General features: G+C 38.8%; 1 protein-coding gene across 1 annotated transcript in view; it reads right to left on the reverse strand.

Moving 5' to 3' along the window:
• LOC101348076 (contactin-6-like) overlaps positions 1 to 20,175 on the reverse strand; it is a gene marked incomplete at its 3' end in the record, with an annotated part of 104,552 nt that overhangs the window by 65,493 nt on the left and 18,884 nt on the right. Inside the window, exon 4 of the mRNA XM_004391000.1 lies at positions 10,722 to 10,817. Within this exon, the coding sequence (XP_004391057.1) occupies positions 10,722 to 10,817 (96 nt within the window). The remainder of the gene's footprint in view (positions 1 to 10,721; positions 10,818 to 20,175) is intronic.

The raw sequence follows: 20,175 nt of genomic DNA on the forward strand, positions 1-20,175 counted from the left end.
AATTGCTCAGCCCAAAAATCTTGGGCGTTTTCTTTTACTCCTCTATTTCTCTTACAATCTAACCCAACCCTTCAGCCCTAACTTCTAAATATATACTGAAGATTGCCTTAGCTGCCTGTCCACTGCTGCTATTCCTGTCCCCAGCCACTACTGGGTCTCATCTGGATTACCGTAATCATCTTTTAACTGCTTCTATTCTTGCTCTCCCACCCCCTCCACCACTACCCCATCTCCAACACCACCCCTCCCACCCCCTCCCTGCCCATAGTCTACTCTCCAGAGTAGCCTTTTAACAAGGAAGGAGAAAGTGTATCACTTCTCTGCCCTATGCTTCTAATGAATTCTAATCTCACTCATAGTAGAATCCACACGCTGGGTAATATAAACAGTTAACATTCTATAAGAAAGGCCTAGAGATCTACTTCTAAAAAATTAACCATTGAAAATCTTTTGGAATTGACTTGATGGCAACTGGTTAAAATGTCTTGAAAGTAGGGCTTTACGTCATGCTTAACTTCTCCTGTTTGCTCATTTTGCTTCACTCATGCTGGCCTCATTGCCTCTGCCTGGGGTGCCCTTACTCAATGTGATGGTTAATGTTATGTGTTAACTTGACTAGGCCATGATTCTCAGTGGTTTGGCATGTGCTCTTCTATAATGCAATTACTTTCCATTTTGTGATCTGATGTGAGCAGCCAATCTGTCAGAAGAGGAGTTTCTTTGGGAGTGTGACCTGCTTTCAATAGATAAATGGATGTTCTAGCAAAGCTCACTCTTCTCTTTTTTGACCCTGCATTCTTCTTGTCACCTGACCTCTGATTCTCGGGGTGTAAAACTACAGAAGTCTCTGGCTTGATGCCTGACCTGCAAATTTTGGATTCACCAATCCCTGCAACCCTGTGATCCAGCAAAGGCCTCCAGCCTGCTGACTGATCCATGGACTGGGGACATGACAGGCTCCACAATTGCATGACCTATTTCCTCACAACTGCATGAACCATTTCCTTAAAGTAAATTTCTCTCCATATATATATATGTGTGTGTGTGTGTGTGTGTGTGTGTGTGTGTGTGTATGTATTTATGTACACTTCACTGGATTTACTCCTCTAGAGAACCCGGACTAAGACACTCAGTATGTTTCACCCTCTCACTCCCTGTAGTTCTCTTTTCAAATGTCAATGAAGCTTTCTTTCACCTCAGAGTATTCAACACTCTCTACTATTTCACCCCTTTATTTTTCTCCCTAGCTGTTATTACCACTCGTAATCCTTTATATTTGTTTATTATTGCTTCCTGTAAGATTCATGATGCCAAGGACTTTGTCTATTTTTTCTCCACTGTATGCCTAGCACTAAGAACAATGAATGGCACTTAGTAAGTACAAAATAAACATTTGTTGAATAAATATATAGTCCAAGGTCAATAATTTGAGTTATTGTAATTATTACTATTATTACATCAATAAGCAACCATTGGACCTGTCTAAATTTTACACATTCAAGGAGACCCAGAGTAACATATTCTCTGCCAATTTGACCTACACATTAAGACAACACCACTGACTTTTCCTCCAGAAACAGTAAACCCACTAAATGGAAGGAAAAGGATAGTATAATTCAGCACTTTTTCTCACTATAACAGAATTTTAAGCCTTTGCTGAGAATGATTTTCAATTTAAGGTGAATTGTCAATATCTTTATTGACATAAATACAAGTGCTGGGCTCAGACAATAGTGTTGTCTTCCTGTTACAGACACAGATGTTCCCAACTAGTGGCATAAATTTAATTTTTCTTTTTGATGTAAAAGTTGGGTCTGAGGAGAGAAAGGAGTATTTCCTCTAAAACACATCTTAAACCTGTGATTTTTATGAGCCCAGAATTCAGAGTTTTAAATTCAGAAAATAAAGCAAGAAGATGTATGTTTTACTTTCAGGATGGTGAAACTATTATTTCACAGTCAAAGTGACAGGCATTAGACAACATGCATTACTTCTTTATTCTGTCATTTTTAAATAAAATTTCAAGTGAGCCTTAGCTAGCTCACTACACCCATGGAAATTTATTCGCTGCATATTTTCGTGTTTACCCTGTAACATTAGCTTGAAGATTTTTAGGTTTATTTCTAAATTTTAGAGGAAATTCTGCTCTTAATTCTGCTATAAGTGACATGTGCAGACTATTTATTACAAATGACTGTGGCTATTAACAAAAGCTTACTTTTGAGGTGAGTGAGAATCAGTGGTGTAGAGACTTCTCTGCTTAAGGTTTGATGTTGACTTTAAGGTTCAGTGACCCCCGACACCCCACACCCAAAAAAATAAGCAAGTGTATTACCCCTATCTGTCACACTGACTTGTGTATAGAAGAATGAACTTAGAACCCTCCAAGGACATAATAGAAGAAACAAAATATTTTTATTTAGCTGACTACCAAATTTTGGTTCCGCTGAGCACCAAAGTGCTAACTAGGAGAACTGTGTTTTTCTGAGACTGGTGTGCAAGCTGAGGAGAACTTCAGTAGGTAATGGAGGAATTGGTTAGAGATTGTTTGGGAAATGAGGGAAGTCATAGATTACTCTTATGGATTGAATTGTGTCCCCCCAAAATATGCATTGCAGTCCTGGCCCCTGTACCTGTGGATGTGATATTGTTTGGAAATAGGGTTTTCTTTTGTTATGTTAATGAAGTCATACCAGTATAGGTCTGGTCCTAAACCCAATTACCTAAGAGCAAAATAGACACAGAGACACACACAGTTGCCATGTGAGGCCCTATGTACAAGCAAGGTAACACCAAGGATTACTGTCAGACATCAGAAACTAGGAAAGAGGCCCACAGAAGGAATTGACACAACCAAGACCGTGATTGGACTTTTAGCCTCTACAACTGTGAAAAAATAAATTTATGTTCCTTATAGCCACTCACTTGTGGTAATTCTTCTGTGACAGCACTGGCAAACTGAACTACCAATAAGATGGTTTAGCAGAAAGGAAAAAGATGTCTAATGAGGAATCTCAAGGAGAATTTGCAATCAGATATGCGTTGTAGCCCTTTACTTGTTCTCCCCTAAAATTTCCAGTCAAACGTAACATTTTTCTGGAATATTTTAGAGTTAAATTTTCTGAGAAGATGGGACCAAGGGCTATGTCTGGTGCTAAACATGGAGCATAAAAACACAGATCCAATCATAATTATGGGGTCTGGTTAGAAATAGGAATAAAGAAGTGAATATACTCATTGTCTCAGAGAACAGAGAATGGTTCCACATTGGCTTTTCATATTTCTAGGGACACAGCAGAGTGTGACAGGCTTGTGTTCTGGAATTACTGACTGGGTTCTTTTTCTTTTTCACTATGGGTATCTTATCCTTGAAGTCCCTGGGTGGTACAAATGGTTAACACACTTGGCTGCTTCTGAAAGTTTAGAGGGTTGAGTCCACCCAGAGGTGCCTTGGTAGAAAGGCCTTGTGATCTATTTGCAAAAGATCAGCCATTGAAAGTCCTCAGGAGCACAGTTCTTCTCTGACACACATGGGGTCACCAAGAGTTGGAGTTGATTTGATGGCAACTGGTTTTGGATTTTCTATCCTAGAATAAACCCTCCCCTTTCCAAGAGGAACAGCACAGTTTCCAAGAGGTCTCTGTATTTGTCGTTACCTTAAAAATTAAAAGTCAAGTCGGAAGCATCCACAACAAAGCCTTCTCTTGGTACAAAACTCCTTTTGACTATCAGAAGGAAGGACTAACATATAATAGCCCCTGTTCCATTTGTTTCATGCTGATTACTCTGTTTCATTGAGTTGTGACCAATCATTTTTATGGGAAATCCATCTAGACTTTTTCTTTTGGTTTTCAATTGTGCACCAGGAACCATTCTTTGCTGGGAAAATTTATTAAACCTATCCTAGTTGATATATATATATATATATATATGTATGTATATATTATTCTCCTATTTTCTTTGTAAAATATACTGAAACATATTTGATAGATTGTCATGGACTGAACTGTGTCCCCCAAAAAATATGTGTCAACTTGGTTAGGCCATGATTCCCAGTATTGTGTGGTTGTCCTTCATTTTGTGATTTTCCTATGTGTTATAAATCATAATCTCTGCCTATAGTTAAAGAGGATTAGGGTGGGATTGTAACACCCTTGCTCAGGTCACATCCCTGATCCAGTGTAAGGGGAGTTCCCCTGGGGCGTGGCCTGCACCACCCTTTATCTTACAAGAGATAAAAGGAAAGGGAAACAAGCAGAGAATGGGGGGACCTCATACCACCAAGAAAGAAGCACCAGGAGCACAGCGTGTCCTTTGGATCTAGGATTCCTGCACAGAGAAGCTCCTAGTCTAGGGGAAGATTGATGACAAAGACCTTCCTCCAAAGTCGACAGAGAGACAAAGACTTCCCCTGGAGCTGATGCCCTGAATTTGGACTTCTAGTCCACTAGACTGTGAGAGAATAAGTTTCTCTTTCTTAAAGCCATCCACTTGTGGCATTTCTGTTATAGCAGCACTAGATAACTAAGACATAGGCTACTTCATTAAGAATGGTTTTGATAGTATTCTACAAATACACTAGAGAGAAAGCATAAAGACTTAGGATTTTCTGATAATATCAAGGTATTACTATGATTTATCTCTTGATACTGAACTACTTGTGAAACCAATTGCTACTGACTTGATACAGAGAAAAACACAATAGGCAGAGGCATAACTAGAGTATGGCAAGCTTAGGAGGTATTGTACAGGTGGCCCTGGGCACATGGCACCACTGAGCAGGTTCTATTAACCCAGTATGGCCAGCGCCATATCTATGGAAAATGGTGCCTATGGCAAGCACTGAAATTGCACGCCTGTCCAAACATCTGACACCCCTCTTTCAGATAACTTTACCATAATATCAGCTCAGAAATACAAATCGAGATCATTAATCTTTTAATTAACACAATACCGTGCTTGAAGAAGGATATTGGGCCTTGCTGAGTTAATAGAAACTGTTCAGTGACACCACGCACGCAGAGCTGGTGAAATACCCTAGATATGCCACTAACAATAGGACCAAATTCTCCAAAAGTCATGTAAGAATTTTATGCCTTCTATCACTATGGTGTCTGAGGCATTGTTGTTGTTGTTTTTTTTTTTTTTTTTTTTAAACTACCAGCTGTACTAATATCTACAAGGATTCTGGGCTTTACGTGCATTATGTCTGAAAATAATTTGGTCATGCCAACATTTGCTCCAACATGCCCTGCTAACCTTGTCCATTCCATTTACGTACTTCTAGGGAATCTCCCTGCTACTGTCATGTGTGCAAGAAAATATGGAGACTTTAGAAAAACTGAAAATAGTGGAAGAAAAAACAATTTTGGAAAGCAGACTGTGGTAGGCAGAATTCTAAGATGATCCCCAATGACCCATGCTCTTTGTGGTACAGTTGATTACTTTTGTGCGGCCTTTCTAACTATGGTCTTGTAACTCCCACCCAAGTGATTGGGTAGGACTGTGTGATAGGGTAATTGTGGCCCGCCAAAGGGAGAGCCCTGGTGGTGTAGCGGTTAAGAACTCATCTGCTTACCAAAAAGTCAGCAGTTTGAATCCACCAGCCACTCCTTGAAAACCCTAGGGGGCAGTTCTACTCTGTCCTATAGGGTTGCTATGAGTTGGAATTGACTCAACAGAAATGGGTTTGTATTTTTTTGTTTGTTTGTTTTTTAAAAAGGGATTGGTCAGTTTTGCCAGCTTGCTGGGTATGAAATGAGCCACCCGAGCAGCAGGAAAGAGAGGAACCCGCCACCACCAAGGAAGAACGGGCAGGGGCCAGCACATCTTTTGGACCTGTGATCCCTGCACTGAGAAGTTCCGGGCCCCAGGAGACAGACAGCGAGCTGTAACCCTGAAGACAGCGAGAAGTGGTGGCAGAGACCTGGCAGCAGAGACCTGGCAGCAGGAGACGGCGTAGTGGGATTCCTGGCCCACAGAGAGAGAGAAAGCTGAGTGCTTTGGGGCAGAGACTGAGGGCCAGGGAGAGGTATGCCTGTGAGCATGGCCGGGAAGAGGCTGTCCTGATGGAAGAACAGTATCCTGAGTGTTCCCGAGCCTGAATTGTAACTGTTACTTCCCTAATAAACCCTATAATCATGAGTATTGTCTGTGAGTTCTGTGTGGCCATTGCAATGAATTATCGAACCCTGCAGAGAAGTAAAAATTACCGTGGGACGGACGGTTGGTATCAGAATTGGTAAAGATGGCAGACAGAGAAGACATGTCTGACCTCCACCTCATAGGAATCAGCCTTGGGCTGTTGGTTTTGATTCTCCTTTCCCCTTGCGAAGTTAGAGGAGGTCAGACACTGCCCCCAAGCTATTTTTACACCTTTATATAATCCTATACGGATGTGGGCAGAGCTGGTGTATTTGATGTGGTATCACTCTCATGATTAGGTTAGATTATATATTGTTGTTGTTGTTAGGTGCCACCGAGTCGGTTCCAGCTCATAGTGACCCTATGTACAACAGAATGAAACACTGTCCAGTCATGCTCCAGCCTCACAATCACTGTTATGCTTAAGCCCACTGTTGCAGCCACTGTGTCAGTCCATCTCATTGATGGTCTTCCTCTTTTTCACTGACCCTCTACTTTACTAAGCATGATGATTACTGATCCCTCCTGATAACATGTCCAAAGTATGTGAGACATAGTCTCGCCATCCTTGCTGCTAAGGAACATTCTGGTTGTACTTCTTCCAAGACAGATTTGTTCATTCTTTTAGCAGTTCATGGTATATTCAATGTTTTCCTCCAACACCACAATTCAATGGCATCAGTTCTTCTTTGGTCTTCTTTATTCATTGTCCAGTTTTCACGTGCATAAGAGGCGACTGAAAACACCATGGCTTGGGTCCAGTGCACCTAGATTATATGTATATGTATATGGCACAATTTACTTTAAGATAGAGACTTTATCTTCAGTGGGGCTGACCTAATCAGGTTAGCCCTTACAAAGGGATCAGGCTCATTCTGGCTAGAGTTATTTCAAGTATTAAAGGGACTTGAAGGAAGAGAGATACTCCATTGTTTGCTGGCTTTGCAGATGGAGAAGGCCACATGTCAAGGAATCCAGGCAGCCTGTTGGAGCTAAGAGTGGTCCTTGATTGACAGCTAGCAATGAAATAGGGACCTTAATCATATGACCTCAAAAAACTGAATTCAGCCAATAACTTGAAAGAGCTTAGGAGCAGATTCATTTCCAGAGTCTGCAAAGAGTATCGTAGTCTATCTATCACATTGATTTTATCCTCAAAAGAACTTCAGCAGAGAACCCAGCGTGCCATCCCTGAACTTCCCTCCAGAATTGTAAGCTAATATCAATGTTGTTTTCAGCTGCTAAGTTTGCAGTGTTTTGTTACACAGCAATAGGAAATAAATACATGTATAAATAGTTTAGGAGATCTAAAGCAAGGACAAATTTCAGGCAAAGGCAGAAAATATGTATTTTTCTAGAGTTGGCCCATTATAAACTAGCTGTCCATTAATATAAGTTGAAGGTTATCCAGCCAACCCTTCTTTCTTGAAGCCTTTCTTTGCATAATTCACATTCACAAGAAGATTATTCAAGAAAAGGAAAAATACAAATTGCTTTAAACGAGCCAGTTAAAGACACTCTCAAGACTGTTAGTGATCCTGGAGGTGAAAGAGTGTTGAAACTGGTAGACAACCTGAAGTTTAAGCATTAACTATAATGTGTTCTATCCCCAAGACTTTTTGAAGTCAGAAAGTCCTGAGTTGAAATCTTGCTTTTATTTACTAACTGAAAATTTATTTACTTAATTTACCTAATCTTCAGTTTCCTTGTTTTTGAATTAGTATTCTTAACTCTTAGAATAGTGAGAATAAAAAAATAAATGGGAAGCATTTATCCAAATGCCTGCTGATGGTAACCACTCAACAATTGGTAGCCGTTATTATTATTAATAGGCTCTCCCTCTGACTAATTGACCATTATTTGTGTTATTTGATCAAAGAATGTCGGTAACCATCCCCCCTCCCCCAGTTTTGATCTAGGAGAGCTGTAAAGAACAAAAAAACCACCCTTTCTGCCATTCAGAGGTGACGAAGCCCATGGAGTAGTCTCCAGTTAATCAGAATAAAAATACTTATAATACCTAGAGACAGTCAATATTGACAAATACCCTTGGGACCCTGCTAAAATTCTATATATGACATAATAGAGTTTGGTATCAGACAAGTTTGCCATAACTCCCAGGCAACAGGGATTAGTTATTCAGTTATAAAGGTTTTTATTTAAGGTCATTTTTTGTATCTCTGTGACTTAATATCCTGGTATTGACCCGGGGACAGTATTACAATGAGGGGCTTACATACACTTTAAAAGATCAAAATACACTTTAATGTTGGTAGGTTGTAAGTTGACAAGAGAAGGCCTGTCCTGACAAGCTGCTTTCTTTTTTTTTTTTTTTCTGACATATGTGACTGATTCATTTAAAAATATTTTCCATTTCTGTTATCTTTGATTAGGGTAAACAAAGTTGAAAAAAAGCTTCAATTCTGTCAAGAATTTTTGACCAGTGTCAGAGCATAAAATGACATAGACTGACAGTCCAAAAAGATATGATTTTGCATATCTTGTCATCTTAGATTATGGTACTAGAAAACATTTTTTCCAATGGTTAAAAATAACCACCATCAAAGTGCCTGAGCAATTTTCATGTGTTCTGAAAAACAATAATACTTTATCTCAAGAAGCATTGAAAGCATTGTAACTCACCCCTAACATTACAAGTCACCATGATACCATACTACTCTTTAACAATAATATTGAATAAAATATTGCTAACTTCTAATTAGTTTCCTTTTCTTATGTTATTAGTATTTCACAAGGTTGGGTAAAAAATGAAAATGATAGAAAAAGGTTCTCAAGTTTTTGAAGCCTCATGAATAAGATTTGGTTAAACATTAGGAAAAAGCTGCTTACCTTTTATTTTTAACAATTTGGTTTAACATTAGGAAAAATTTGCTTACTTTTTATTTAGATGTTTAAAGTGAAAAAAAATAAATTATTTTTCTATTTTAAACATCTGTCCTATCTGCTTCCAAATATTTCCCAGTTCAGAATTCAAGCCAACTATAAGAGAGACAATGGTGGTTAAGAGCTCAGGGTCTGGCAACTAGACTACCTGAATTTGAATCTTGGCTACACTACCTACCAACTGCATGACCTTGGACAGTTCCTTAAAGTCTCCTTACCTTAGTTCTCTCATCTGTACAAAATAATTATAATAGTATCTCCCTCATGGGGTTGCTGTGAGGATTTAAAAATTTAATAAATGTAAAATATTTAGATCTGTGCTGTGTAACCACCCACTATTATTATTATGCTTTTTATAATATACCTAGTCAGTGTAATATTGGATTGTACCAAACGAAATGAATCCATTAATATTTTCACACTGTCTCCTGCAAGAATGAATTTGGAGGTTCACTGTTGCTTGAGAAGAATGACCCAATTTTATCAAATCATCTGGCATTTATGAAAATGCAGCCCCAAGAGGGAGAGAATTAGAACATTTAAGTCCCTGACAACAGGCTACTTCACTGGCCAATCCAGATTCTTACAAAGTAGAGGTTGGCGTTTATTGCTTGATTTTCACCACTGCTAGTAGATATTCTGATTTGGTGCTATCTGGAAGTTGCTTCACATTAATGGGGGTAATTCTCCTTCTCTTTCAATAGTTACTGTAGGGTGTCCAAGAAGGATAATGGCATTTGCTTTTCCATAGAGCCCAATAATACAAATGAAATAATGATCTTAGCTTTCTTACTTGAAAAAAGTACTAGACATTATATTTTTCAATTTATATTCTTTGGCTCATTTGCCATTTACAACAGTGTTACCATACAGATACTCGTTAGTGTATCAATTTTACAGATGAGGAAACTGAGCCTCAAAGGGAGTAAGTAAATTGCCCCTTGTCATGTAGCTTGTAAGCCACAACACCAGATTCCAGCTGGGGTCAATTCTACCACAAAGATCCATTGCCCACACTGTGTGTACAGCCAGGCTGCACCTCCTCATGGAAATATTTGTTGACTGATTTCTTGAATAAATATTTTTAAAATGAAATATTTGGATGTAGGACTGTTTGGATGTGGTAGGATGACCTTGATAAGCTTTCACAGACCCTATAATTTGATGAACGTTTACCATTGGCTCCAAGACCTGATATGTCTACTTGAGTCTCTGTATTAGTTTCCTAAGGCTTCCGTAACAAAGTAGGTGGCTTTGAACAACAAGATTTTATTGCCTCACATTTTTGGAGGCTAGAAATCCAAATCAACTTGTTGGACGGGCCATGTTCCCTCCTAAGTCTCTAGGGAAAGATCCTTTCTTGTGTCTCCTAGCTTCTGATAGTCTCAGGCACTCCTGGGCTTATAAATGCATCTTTACATGGCCTTCTTTTCTTTATTTATGTCCTTTCTCGTCTTTCACAAGGACACCACTCATATTGGATTAGGACCCACCTTACTCCAGTATGATCTCACAGTAACTTAACTGATAATATTTTCAAAAACCCTATTTACAAACAAGGTCATCTTCACAGGTACTGGCTCTTCAACATAGTTTTTTGGGGTACACAATTCAATACGTTACAGTCTCTGAGTGACATCATTAATAGTGTGACCAAAATTACCCCACCATACCTCCAACGTGTGGCGGTGGACCACAGAGTAGCACCACACCTTGGCCTTCTCGGACAGACACGGTGCTTCTTGTTTTGGTTTCAAATTCTTCAATATCTTGGGGGGAAAAAAGAGAAGGTTTAGAATTAATTGTTTTGCAAAAGAAACTTTTAAAGAATAAATTTGGACTTACTTTTGATATTAAGTGTAATGGATACTCATAAAATGACCAAAGTTAGCTGAGGATCAAAATCTTATCTGTTTGTTTTTCTTTCTTTCTGTTTATATAATTAAACAGGGTATGTGATAAAGATGTTTAGTAGCATTACTCACTATCTGTTTATTCTTCTTCTTCTAGGCAGCCTGTAGTCCAACAGGTAATTTTTGAAACCTAGCTCAGGGAAGGTGTGATTAAAAAAAAAAAAAAAGGTACATATGGAGCAAGTTAGCATCTTCAATTAGTCATTGCAATTTGTTGTGTACATGGAGTCTGTACACGGAGAACTTAGATTGGAATGATGTGAGGGAAGGAGTTCTATATGACTGAACTAATGAGACAGAAGGGATATTTTCTACTTTCTCTTGATCTACTTCTTCACATAGCAATTTTATGATCTTATTTGGAATTTTGTGATTTCCTACAACATGAAAGAATTGCAGAAATTCAGAATTGAAAGAGAATTTACTAGCTATTTTGTTAAGACACCAATCTTAGGTATAAATGCTTAACTATTACTCGAAAATGGTCACATAAACTCAAAGAATGGACAAATTATTTAACTTCTCTGAGCCTCAGTTTCTTCACCTGTAAAATCCATTTACACATTCATTCAATAAATATGTATTAAACATCTACTAAAAAAGTAGGAAGGTTATTAATGTCAGAAGATACATTGGTAAATAAAACAGGCATGTACTCTTCCCTTATAGGGCTTACTATCTAGTAGGAAGACTGGAAGACTGGTTAGAAAACAATTAAAAATACATAATTTACTAACTGTTATAGTGTTCTGTCTGGAGTGGAGACTGCTACTTGTCTGCCAACATTCATTCTCTATTCTTCTATAGTAATACACTTGTAAATGAAACAAGGTTGCTAACCATTGAATACGTTTCCCAGACAACTTTGCAGCTAGGTTTGGTGTGCAGAAGTGATGAATGAAATTTCTACCTCTTAATGTTTGAAAAGAAATCTCTATAACATGTAATGTTCCCCATTCACTCACCACCCACCACCACCTGCAATACCAGTGATGAGATATCTTGGCAGCCACTTGATGAAAATGAAAGAGCCACCATTTGCTTGCGTCCTTAAATGATTACATGGAGCAGAACCACAGCTGAGCTGGAACATTCACTCTAGATCATTACATAAAAACCAAAACCAAACCCAATGCAGTCAAATCCATTGTGACTCATGGTGACCCCAGGTGTTACAGGGTAGAGCTGCTCCTTAGGGTTTTCTTGGCTGTTATTGTTAGAGAAGAAGTACACTAGGACTTTCTTCCATACTGCTGCTGAATGGGTTAGAACAGCCAACCTTTAGTTTAGTAGTTGATTGGCGAACACTTTGTGCCACCCAGGGACCTGATCATTAAATACAGATAAATAAAATTTTATCTTGTTTGAAGCATTACATTTTGGGGTCTCTTTGTTACAGCAGTTTAACATTTTACCCTATGTAATGGATAAGATTGAAGTTGTCAAGGATTTCATTTTACTTGGATCCATAATCAACACCCATGGAAGCAGCAGTCAAGAAATCAAATGACACATTGCATTGGGCAAATCTGGTGCAAAAGACCTCTTTAAAGTGTTAAAAAACAAAGATATCACTTTAAGGACTAGGGTGCACCTGACCCAAGCCATGGTGTTTTCAATTGCCTCATATGCATGCAAAAGCTGAACAATGAATAAAGAAGACTGAAGAAGAATTGATGCCTTTGAATCATGGTGTTGGCAAAGACTGTTGAATAGTCCATGGACTGCCAGAAGAACGAACAAATCTGTCTTGGAAGATGTACAGCCAGAATGTTTCTTAGAAGCAAGGATGACGAGACTTTGTCTCACCTACTTTGAACATGTTGTCAGGAGAGAGAAGGACATCATGCTTGGTAAAGTAGAGGGTCAGCGAAAAAGAGGAAGACCCTCAGGGAGATGGATTGACACAGTGGGATCAAGCATAACAGCAATTGTGAGGCTGGCGCAGGACTGGGCAATGTTTCATTCGGTTGTACATAGGGTTGCTATGAGTCAGAAACGACTCAATGGCACCTAACAACAATAACAACGGATACTGTAAAGGAAAAGACCGAGTGCAGATATGATGTATTTGAGGCAGCCATACAATAATGGTATGGAGCAAGGAAAGTATTCCTTGCAGAAAGAAAAGCTGGAGTAAAAACATAAATATGTGAAAACATAAGAGATTTTCAAGATATTGAAAGGAAGCCAGTGTAGCTAAAGCATAGTGGACAAGGAGCGAGGAGACTACAGGAGTAGGCAGGAACTGATGGGCTGTTAACATACATTTTGATTTTATCAAAAATGCCAAGGAAATACCTGGAAATGACTTGAAAATACATCAATAGAAGAAGTCGAATAAAATTTGGAATATAGAATGGAATATTATTAATGATTACAAAGGATGTTTTAAATCTAACGGGACTGACTTGACAAGGTGTTAAAAACATACAATTAAATTTTTTAAAAAGTTGCTAAATATTAGTATGACATTATACCATTATGGAAGAAAAATTTTAAAAAACTAGCTATGAGCATCTCTTAAAATTCATCTAGATAAAGATGGTTAGCACAGTGGAGTGGATTGAAAGGTAGAAGTAGACATTATTAAGCTTCTTATTTACATGTCTCTTTATCTTTTAAATCCTATATGTTATAGAGATATAAAGATTATATATTGTGTATTTTTTTTAGGTTTGCTTAATTTTAACAGTCTTACTGAGTTATAATCAAAGTAAAAATTATTGGTTGATTTAGGGGAAATCAAGAGTCCTAATAAAGGGTATCTCAAGTTTGTGTTATCAATGAAGTATCTAAGAGACAATATCATGTAGGCTATGAAACATATAAGTCTTGAAATCAGAGAAGAAGCAAGGTCAAGAATGAGAAGACTGGGGTTTATCAGTGCATAGATAATATTTAAAGCCGTAGGATGACTCCCAAGTACATTGGCATGAGCAACTTGGTAGGCAGTGGTCCAGAATGACACACTGATACTTTCCAATATTTATTGGTAGACCAGAGAACCACACTTTGGATATGCCATCAGAAAATACCAATCACTAGAAAAGGACATCACATTTGGTAAAGTAGAGGGTCAGTGAAAATTAAGGAAACTGCCAATGAGATGCACTGTCGCAATAGCCACAATAATGAACTCAGGCATATCAACAATCATGAAGATGGCACAGGACTGGGCTATGTTTCATTCTGTTATACATAAGGTCATGAAGAGTTGGTGCCAACTTGATGGCAACTAACAACAACAAAAAAAAAAACCCGCAGAGATAAAGAAAGGAAGGAAGGATCAAAGACAGAGAGAGAGAAAGAAAGAAAAAAGAGAGAATGTAGAATGCAACTAAAAGGTGAAATAGAACAAGGACAGAAAAGTGATGTTGTATTTAGAAGCATGGGTCACATGTGATCTTAACCAGAGAAGTTTCAGTAGAGTTATGGGGAAGAAGCAAAAATGAATTGAAGAATAAAGAGTAGATTAAGATGTGGAGACCAGAGGCATACAAACTCTTTATAGTTCACTATGAATGGGCGATGGGATTTAGGGAGAAAATGGAAAAGGGTTAGAGGGTAAAGGGTGATATGCTAATGGAAATGATCAACAAAAAAAAAAAAAGAAAGAGGTTGATGATTTAGGACCTAGGTTAGAATGAAGTCCTTGTAATCCCAGGGTGGGAATTGGAGCCCACATGGAAGGATGGGCCTTCATAAGGAGAGAGGGATCTTTCCCTCAACAGGAGTGAAGAGACAAAAGATATGCCTGCTGATACAAGAAGGACTTCAGATTTCTGGATGGTTAGATGAGAACTTTTTTTGTGGTGGTTTCAAAATTCTCACTGTAATTGATGGGAAAGGATTGGATAGGTGGTTTAAGCGAATAGAAGATGAAATAAGCTTATCTGTTTAGCAGGTAACTAACAACAGTAAGAGAACCGCAGAGATGAAGGAAGGAAAGAAAGAAAGGAAGAAGGAAGGAAGGAAGAGCAAGAAATGTTGGAAGGAAGGAAGTAGAGAAAGAAACAAGTGAGGTTTAAATAAAATAATGAATGTAAAGTGTCTAGAAGACAACCTGGAAGAGAGTAGGTACTCAATTTATGGTAATTATTATAATTATGATATTCCAATGTGACGATGGCATAACATTAGATTTTCTTCTGGCTGATATAAAGCTCAGATACACTAATCTATAAATACAAGTTTAATAGCACATTCTAGTTCCAATAAAATTTTTTGTAGGTGAATGATTCAATTTGAAGCAGTTTTTTATGTCTACTAATTGCATGGCTTTCCAAATATGCATTCTTTTTTACACTTGGCTTTAATATCCATGAAAAGGAAACGAGTTCACTGAAATAAATGTACTGGATCTGATATATAAATTTAACAACTCTGCACGGTTTGGATCCCCAACCACTGCGCCTCATGTGCAGCCACCAACCCTCCGTTAGTGGTAGTTGCTGTGTTGCTATGATGTTGAACAGGTTTCAGTGGTGCTTGCAGACTAAGACAAACTAGGAAGAAAGGCCTGGAGATCTACTTCTGAAAATCAGTCAAAGAAAACCCTATGAATCACGGTGGTTTGATCCGCATCTGATTACGGGGATGGTACAGGACCAAGCAGGGTTTTGTTTCATTGTGCATGGGGTCGCCGTAAGTAGAGAGCTAACTCAAAGGCAACTAACAACAACAACATATACACTCTATTTTTAATCATAAAATTATTTGACCAAGATGGACTCTACTTATCCTCAGCTACACTCCCTTCCCTTCCTCCACCTGCTCTTGATCAGCAGTCATTAGATATATATTAATTTAGAACCAGGATGCCTTAATGCCTCTGGTAGACAATTTGTAATCAAATATCTTCCTTTTCTTTTTTTTGGCCATGGAAAAATTAAATAAACCCACATATATTGGCACCAACTGCAAAAAATATTGTCTTGACTTGGAAGTTCCTCATAATTTGGATTTACATCAGTTTGCATGTTACTTAATAAAAATCAGCCTAACTGTATGTTAAAACTAAAAATTAATACATTGAGCTTATTGTTTCTATTTCTAACTATAATAACAGGTGAGAATTTTAAGGTTTTTTTTTTTTTAAACTATTATTATTGAAGTGTTCCATTACATTGTCATTACTTTTTAATGGCCACGGAAACAAAAACTGTCACAAAGGAGTAATGAGAAATAGACTGAGTCTATGACATTAACAAGCTTTGGACTGAATTCTCTCAGTGTCATATTGCCAGTGCTCCACACTCCCAGTAACATCAGTCATGTTTTCAGTGTTCATCAGAAGCCATTATAACACGCTGTTGATAACACCACTGATACTTTAATATATTCTGTGTTCACTTCCATTTAAACAGCATCCACTTGTAACATAATTTCTCCGCACCTTTTATGATGACAATGGCGTTTCTATTAGCTGATATGAAAGGAAGTCAGCATTTCTCAAAAGTCACTCAAGTCCCCTTAGCTGTCAAAACACAGTCATTCCAAAAGGTTAGTAGTTCAAACGTTTTACTTAATAATTCAAATTTTTAAAACTGTTTAGTAACACATGAAGATCTTAAGTAAGATGTATTTAAGCTAGGTGTCATCTCACTTCAATGGGCTTTGGACAATATGTTTTAAATATTCAGCCTGTATTTCAAATAGCATTCTGCTAGTGTGAATCATGGTGTAATTCAGATCATTCTCAGGCTAGGTCCACTGAATTAGGTAGTCATACAGGTATCCCCTGAATATTTTCTTCGCTATGTAAGACCATTGAAGACTAGCTTCATTCTTCTATAAGGAGAGGTCAGAGAGAGCCACCAGTTTCGATTTTCAGCCTGTTTTTCCTTAAGAGAAAATAGCTTAGTGTGAGATAGCTCCTGAGATGGTCTCCAGTTCTATAATATTTGGAGAAATTCCCATAAGCCACAAAGGTGACCTGCCCAGGCTGTCCTTGTGCTCGAGGTATGAGTCCTGCAGTGCTGGTTGCTGTTAAAGGTCCTGATTGTCAATGCCGCCACTCTCATTAAGCCATTCTGATGACCACGACTTATCAGATCCTGTGGTTTTATTGCTGGTTTTGGAGGAAACATTTGGCAGGAGAATAAGCAAAAATGTAGTCACAAACAAGGATCTGTTCCAAAGGCCAGCAGGAAGTGCCTGAGAATGGCCCATAAATGAGCTTCAAAGAATTACTGGGCCATATGTTCTCTCCTGGAGCAACAGGTGCAGAGGAGGGACAAGGGCCACCAAAATGTACTTAAAATGAAACCCAGGACCAGTAGGTATTGCAACATCTAATTGTAAGGAGAATGCATCTTTGCAGCTGTCACGTGTAGGAATGAATCTCAGCCTAATTAAAGAGAAAAAGCTCAGCGTTTGCTGCCAAGGCCCGAGGATCCCAAACAGAGGACATGTATGGCAGCACCAGTCACCCCACAGGAGGAGGCCAGTGGTTTGCCAACTCTGATAAGCTTGGAGGAAGTCTACAGGTACCCAGACTTCATTGACTGGGACTAGGAGGGCAGCACCAGAAAAGCCAGGGATAGGAAAACATATTTACCAGGAAAATGTGCATGCTTAAAGCAGGACATAGTACAATTGAGTTTTTTAAAATCTGGATAATAATGTTTTGTTTTTAAATAGAAATAAAGACCTGAATAACAACTGAGCTGTTCAAAATCTGAATAATAAGAACTCTCACTATTTATTACATGTGAATTATTTCATTTTAAACTTTTTAATAACTTCTATAGCAAGGATGGAAACCCTGGTGGTGTAGTGGTTAAGTGCTACAGCTGCTAACCAAAAGGTCCGCAGTTCAAATCCACCAGGCACTCCTTGGAAACTCTATGGGGCAGTTCTACTCTGTTCTGTAGGGTCTCTGTGAGTCGGAATCAACTCAGCGGCAACAGGTTTGGTTTTTTGTTTTTGTTTTTTTTTTTTAAAGCAAGGATCCCTGGTGGCCGAGTGGTTAAGAGCCTGGCTACTAACCAAAAGATCAGCAGTTCAAGTCCACCAGCCACTCCTTGGAAATCATACGGGGCAGTTCTACTTTGCTCTATAGGGTTGCTGTGAGTCAGAATCGACTCAATAGCTTTTTTTTTTTTTAATAACAAGGATAGCTACATTGTGCCAGGCACTCTGATAAGCACTTTCATTTTACCATCACAAAAAGCAGCCAAGCTCTTAACCACTGTGCCTATAATGTAGGTACCACTGTCACATTTGTTTAGCAGTGGAAGAAACTGAGGTTCATAGAGGACTGGTCACCAACCAAATGTCCCACGGTTTATACATGTTTCAGACAGGATTCAGAGGAAATAGTCTGGTTCCAGAGCTCATACTCTGAAATACCATACTGGGCTCCTTTCCAGATGTGAAATGGGGTCTACCTGCCACTTAATTCATATGAAATGGGCATAAACTGCCACTCTATGTTCTGTAAATAACAAAACAAAAGGTCCAATGCCTTTCCAAAGAGTTCTGCAGATTACTGGGGGTAGGTTTTAGAAACAGTCTCATTTCTGATGTCCCGACTCTTCTGAGTCCTAGGTTCATCCCCTCCATGTTTGTTTCCTGATTCTCTCCAGCATGGTGTCAGTGCAAACATAGAACTCAGCCCCTAATCTTGACCAACGTACATAGATACACAACAGATATATCCACCTCCCATCACCCCCCCACACACATCACCACCACACTCTGTGCCTGTGTCAGTCTTTTCCGATTTAGTAAGGCACAACTCAAACAACTGAAACTCAGATATGCAGTTCTTTGTTGCAAACAGTTAATGCACTCGGCTGCTAAGTGAAAGGTTAGAAGTGCCAGTCCACCTAGAAGCATCTTAGAAGAAAGGCCTGTAAACCTACTTCTAAAAAATCAGCTACTGAAAACCCCATGGAGCGTAGTTCTACTCTGACACCCTTAGGATAACCATAAGTCTGGGTCGACTTGATTGCAACTGGCTTAAAAGACTTTCAGCCACTCCTCCCTGTTGCTTCCATCTGCACTCTCTGTCTTTCTCTCTCTCGCCTATAACCTCCCCACTACAATCCTGTCTCCCAGGAGCAGGGGAAAGGGAAACAAAAATTCTCCCACTTTTCCTCTGCAAAGAAATTCAGGTCCCTCCTATTCCTACTACCACACTCAGAAGCTGACTGATCTACTCTAGTTCACAATATTTGGAAATAAAATAAAATTTGATTCCAAATACTGTGGTTCTGGACTCCATTTACTAAACCACTAGACTACATTGCCTCTCTAGAGCTTCAGCCATTACTGGGACCTGGATCTGAACCCTACAATCTGCCCCTAAACCTGAGACACAGTGAGCACATATTGCTCCTGTTCTCTCTTTCAACACTTCAAAAGCAATTTCAAATATTTGTCAATTTGAGGACATTTAAATCTGATTTTAAACTCTAGGATTTCTTTTTCCTGCTTCCCACCAATCAAATACTGTTGTTGTTAGGTGCCATCAAGTCGGTTCCGATTCATAGCACCCTATGTACAACAGAACGAAACACTGCTTGGTCCTGCACCATCCTGACAATCGTTATGCTTAAGCTCATTGTTGCAGTCACTCTATCAATCCGTCTCATTGAGGGTCTTCCACTTTTTCCCTGACACTCTGCTTTACCAAACATGATGCCTCCAGATATTGATCCCTCCTGACAACATGTCCAAAGTACGTGAGATTTAGTCTCGCCATCCTTGCTTCTAAGGAGCATTCTGGTCACACTTATTCTAAGACAGATTTGTTCCTTCTTTTGGCAGTCCATGATACATTCAATATTCTTTGCCAACACCACAATTCAAAGGCATCAATTCTTCAGTCTTCCTTATTCATCATCCAGCTTTCACATGCATATGAGGCTACTGAAAACACCAAGGCTTGGGTCAGACACACCTTAGTCTTCAAGGTGACATCTTTGCTTTTTAACACTTTACAGAGGTTTCTTTGCAGCAGATTTACCCAATGCAATGTGTCTTTTGATTTCTTGACTGATGCTTAATTGTGGATCTGAGTAAAATGAAATCCTTGACAACTTCAATCTTTTCTCCATTTATCATGATGTTGCTATTGGTCTGGTTGTGAGGATTTTTGTTTCCTTTATTTTGAGGTGTAATCCATACTGAAGGCTGTAGTCTTTGATCTTCATCAGTAAGTGCTTCAAGTCCTCTTCACTTTTAGAGAGAAAGGTTGTGTCAT

This window comes from Trichechus manatus, unplaced genomic scaffold (assembly GCF_000243295.1).
Source record: "Trichechus manatus latirostris isolate Lorelei unplaced genomic scaffold, TriManLat1.0 scaffold00389, whole genome shotgun sequence".
Classification (NCBI taxonomy): domain Eukaryota; kingdom Metazoa; phylum Chordata; class Mammalia; order Sirenia; family Trichechidae; genus Trichechus; species Trichechus manatus.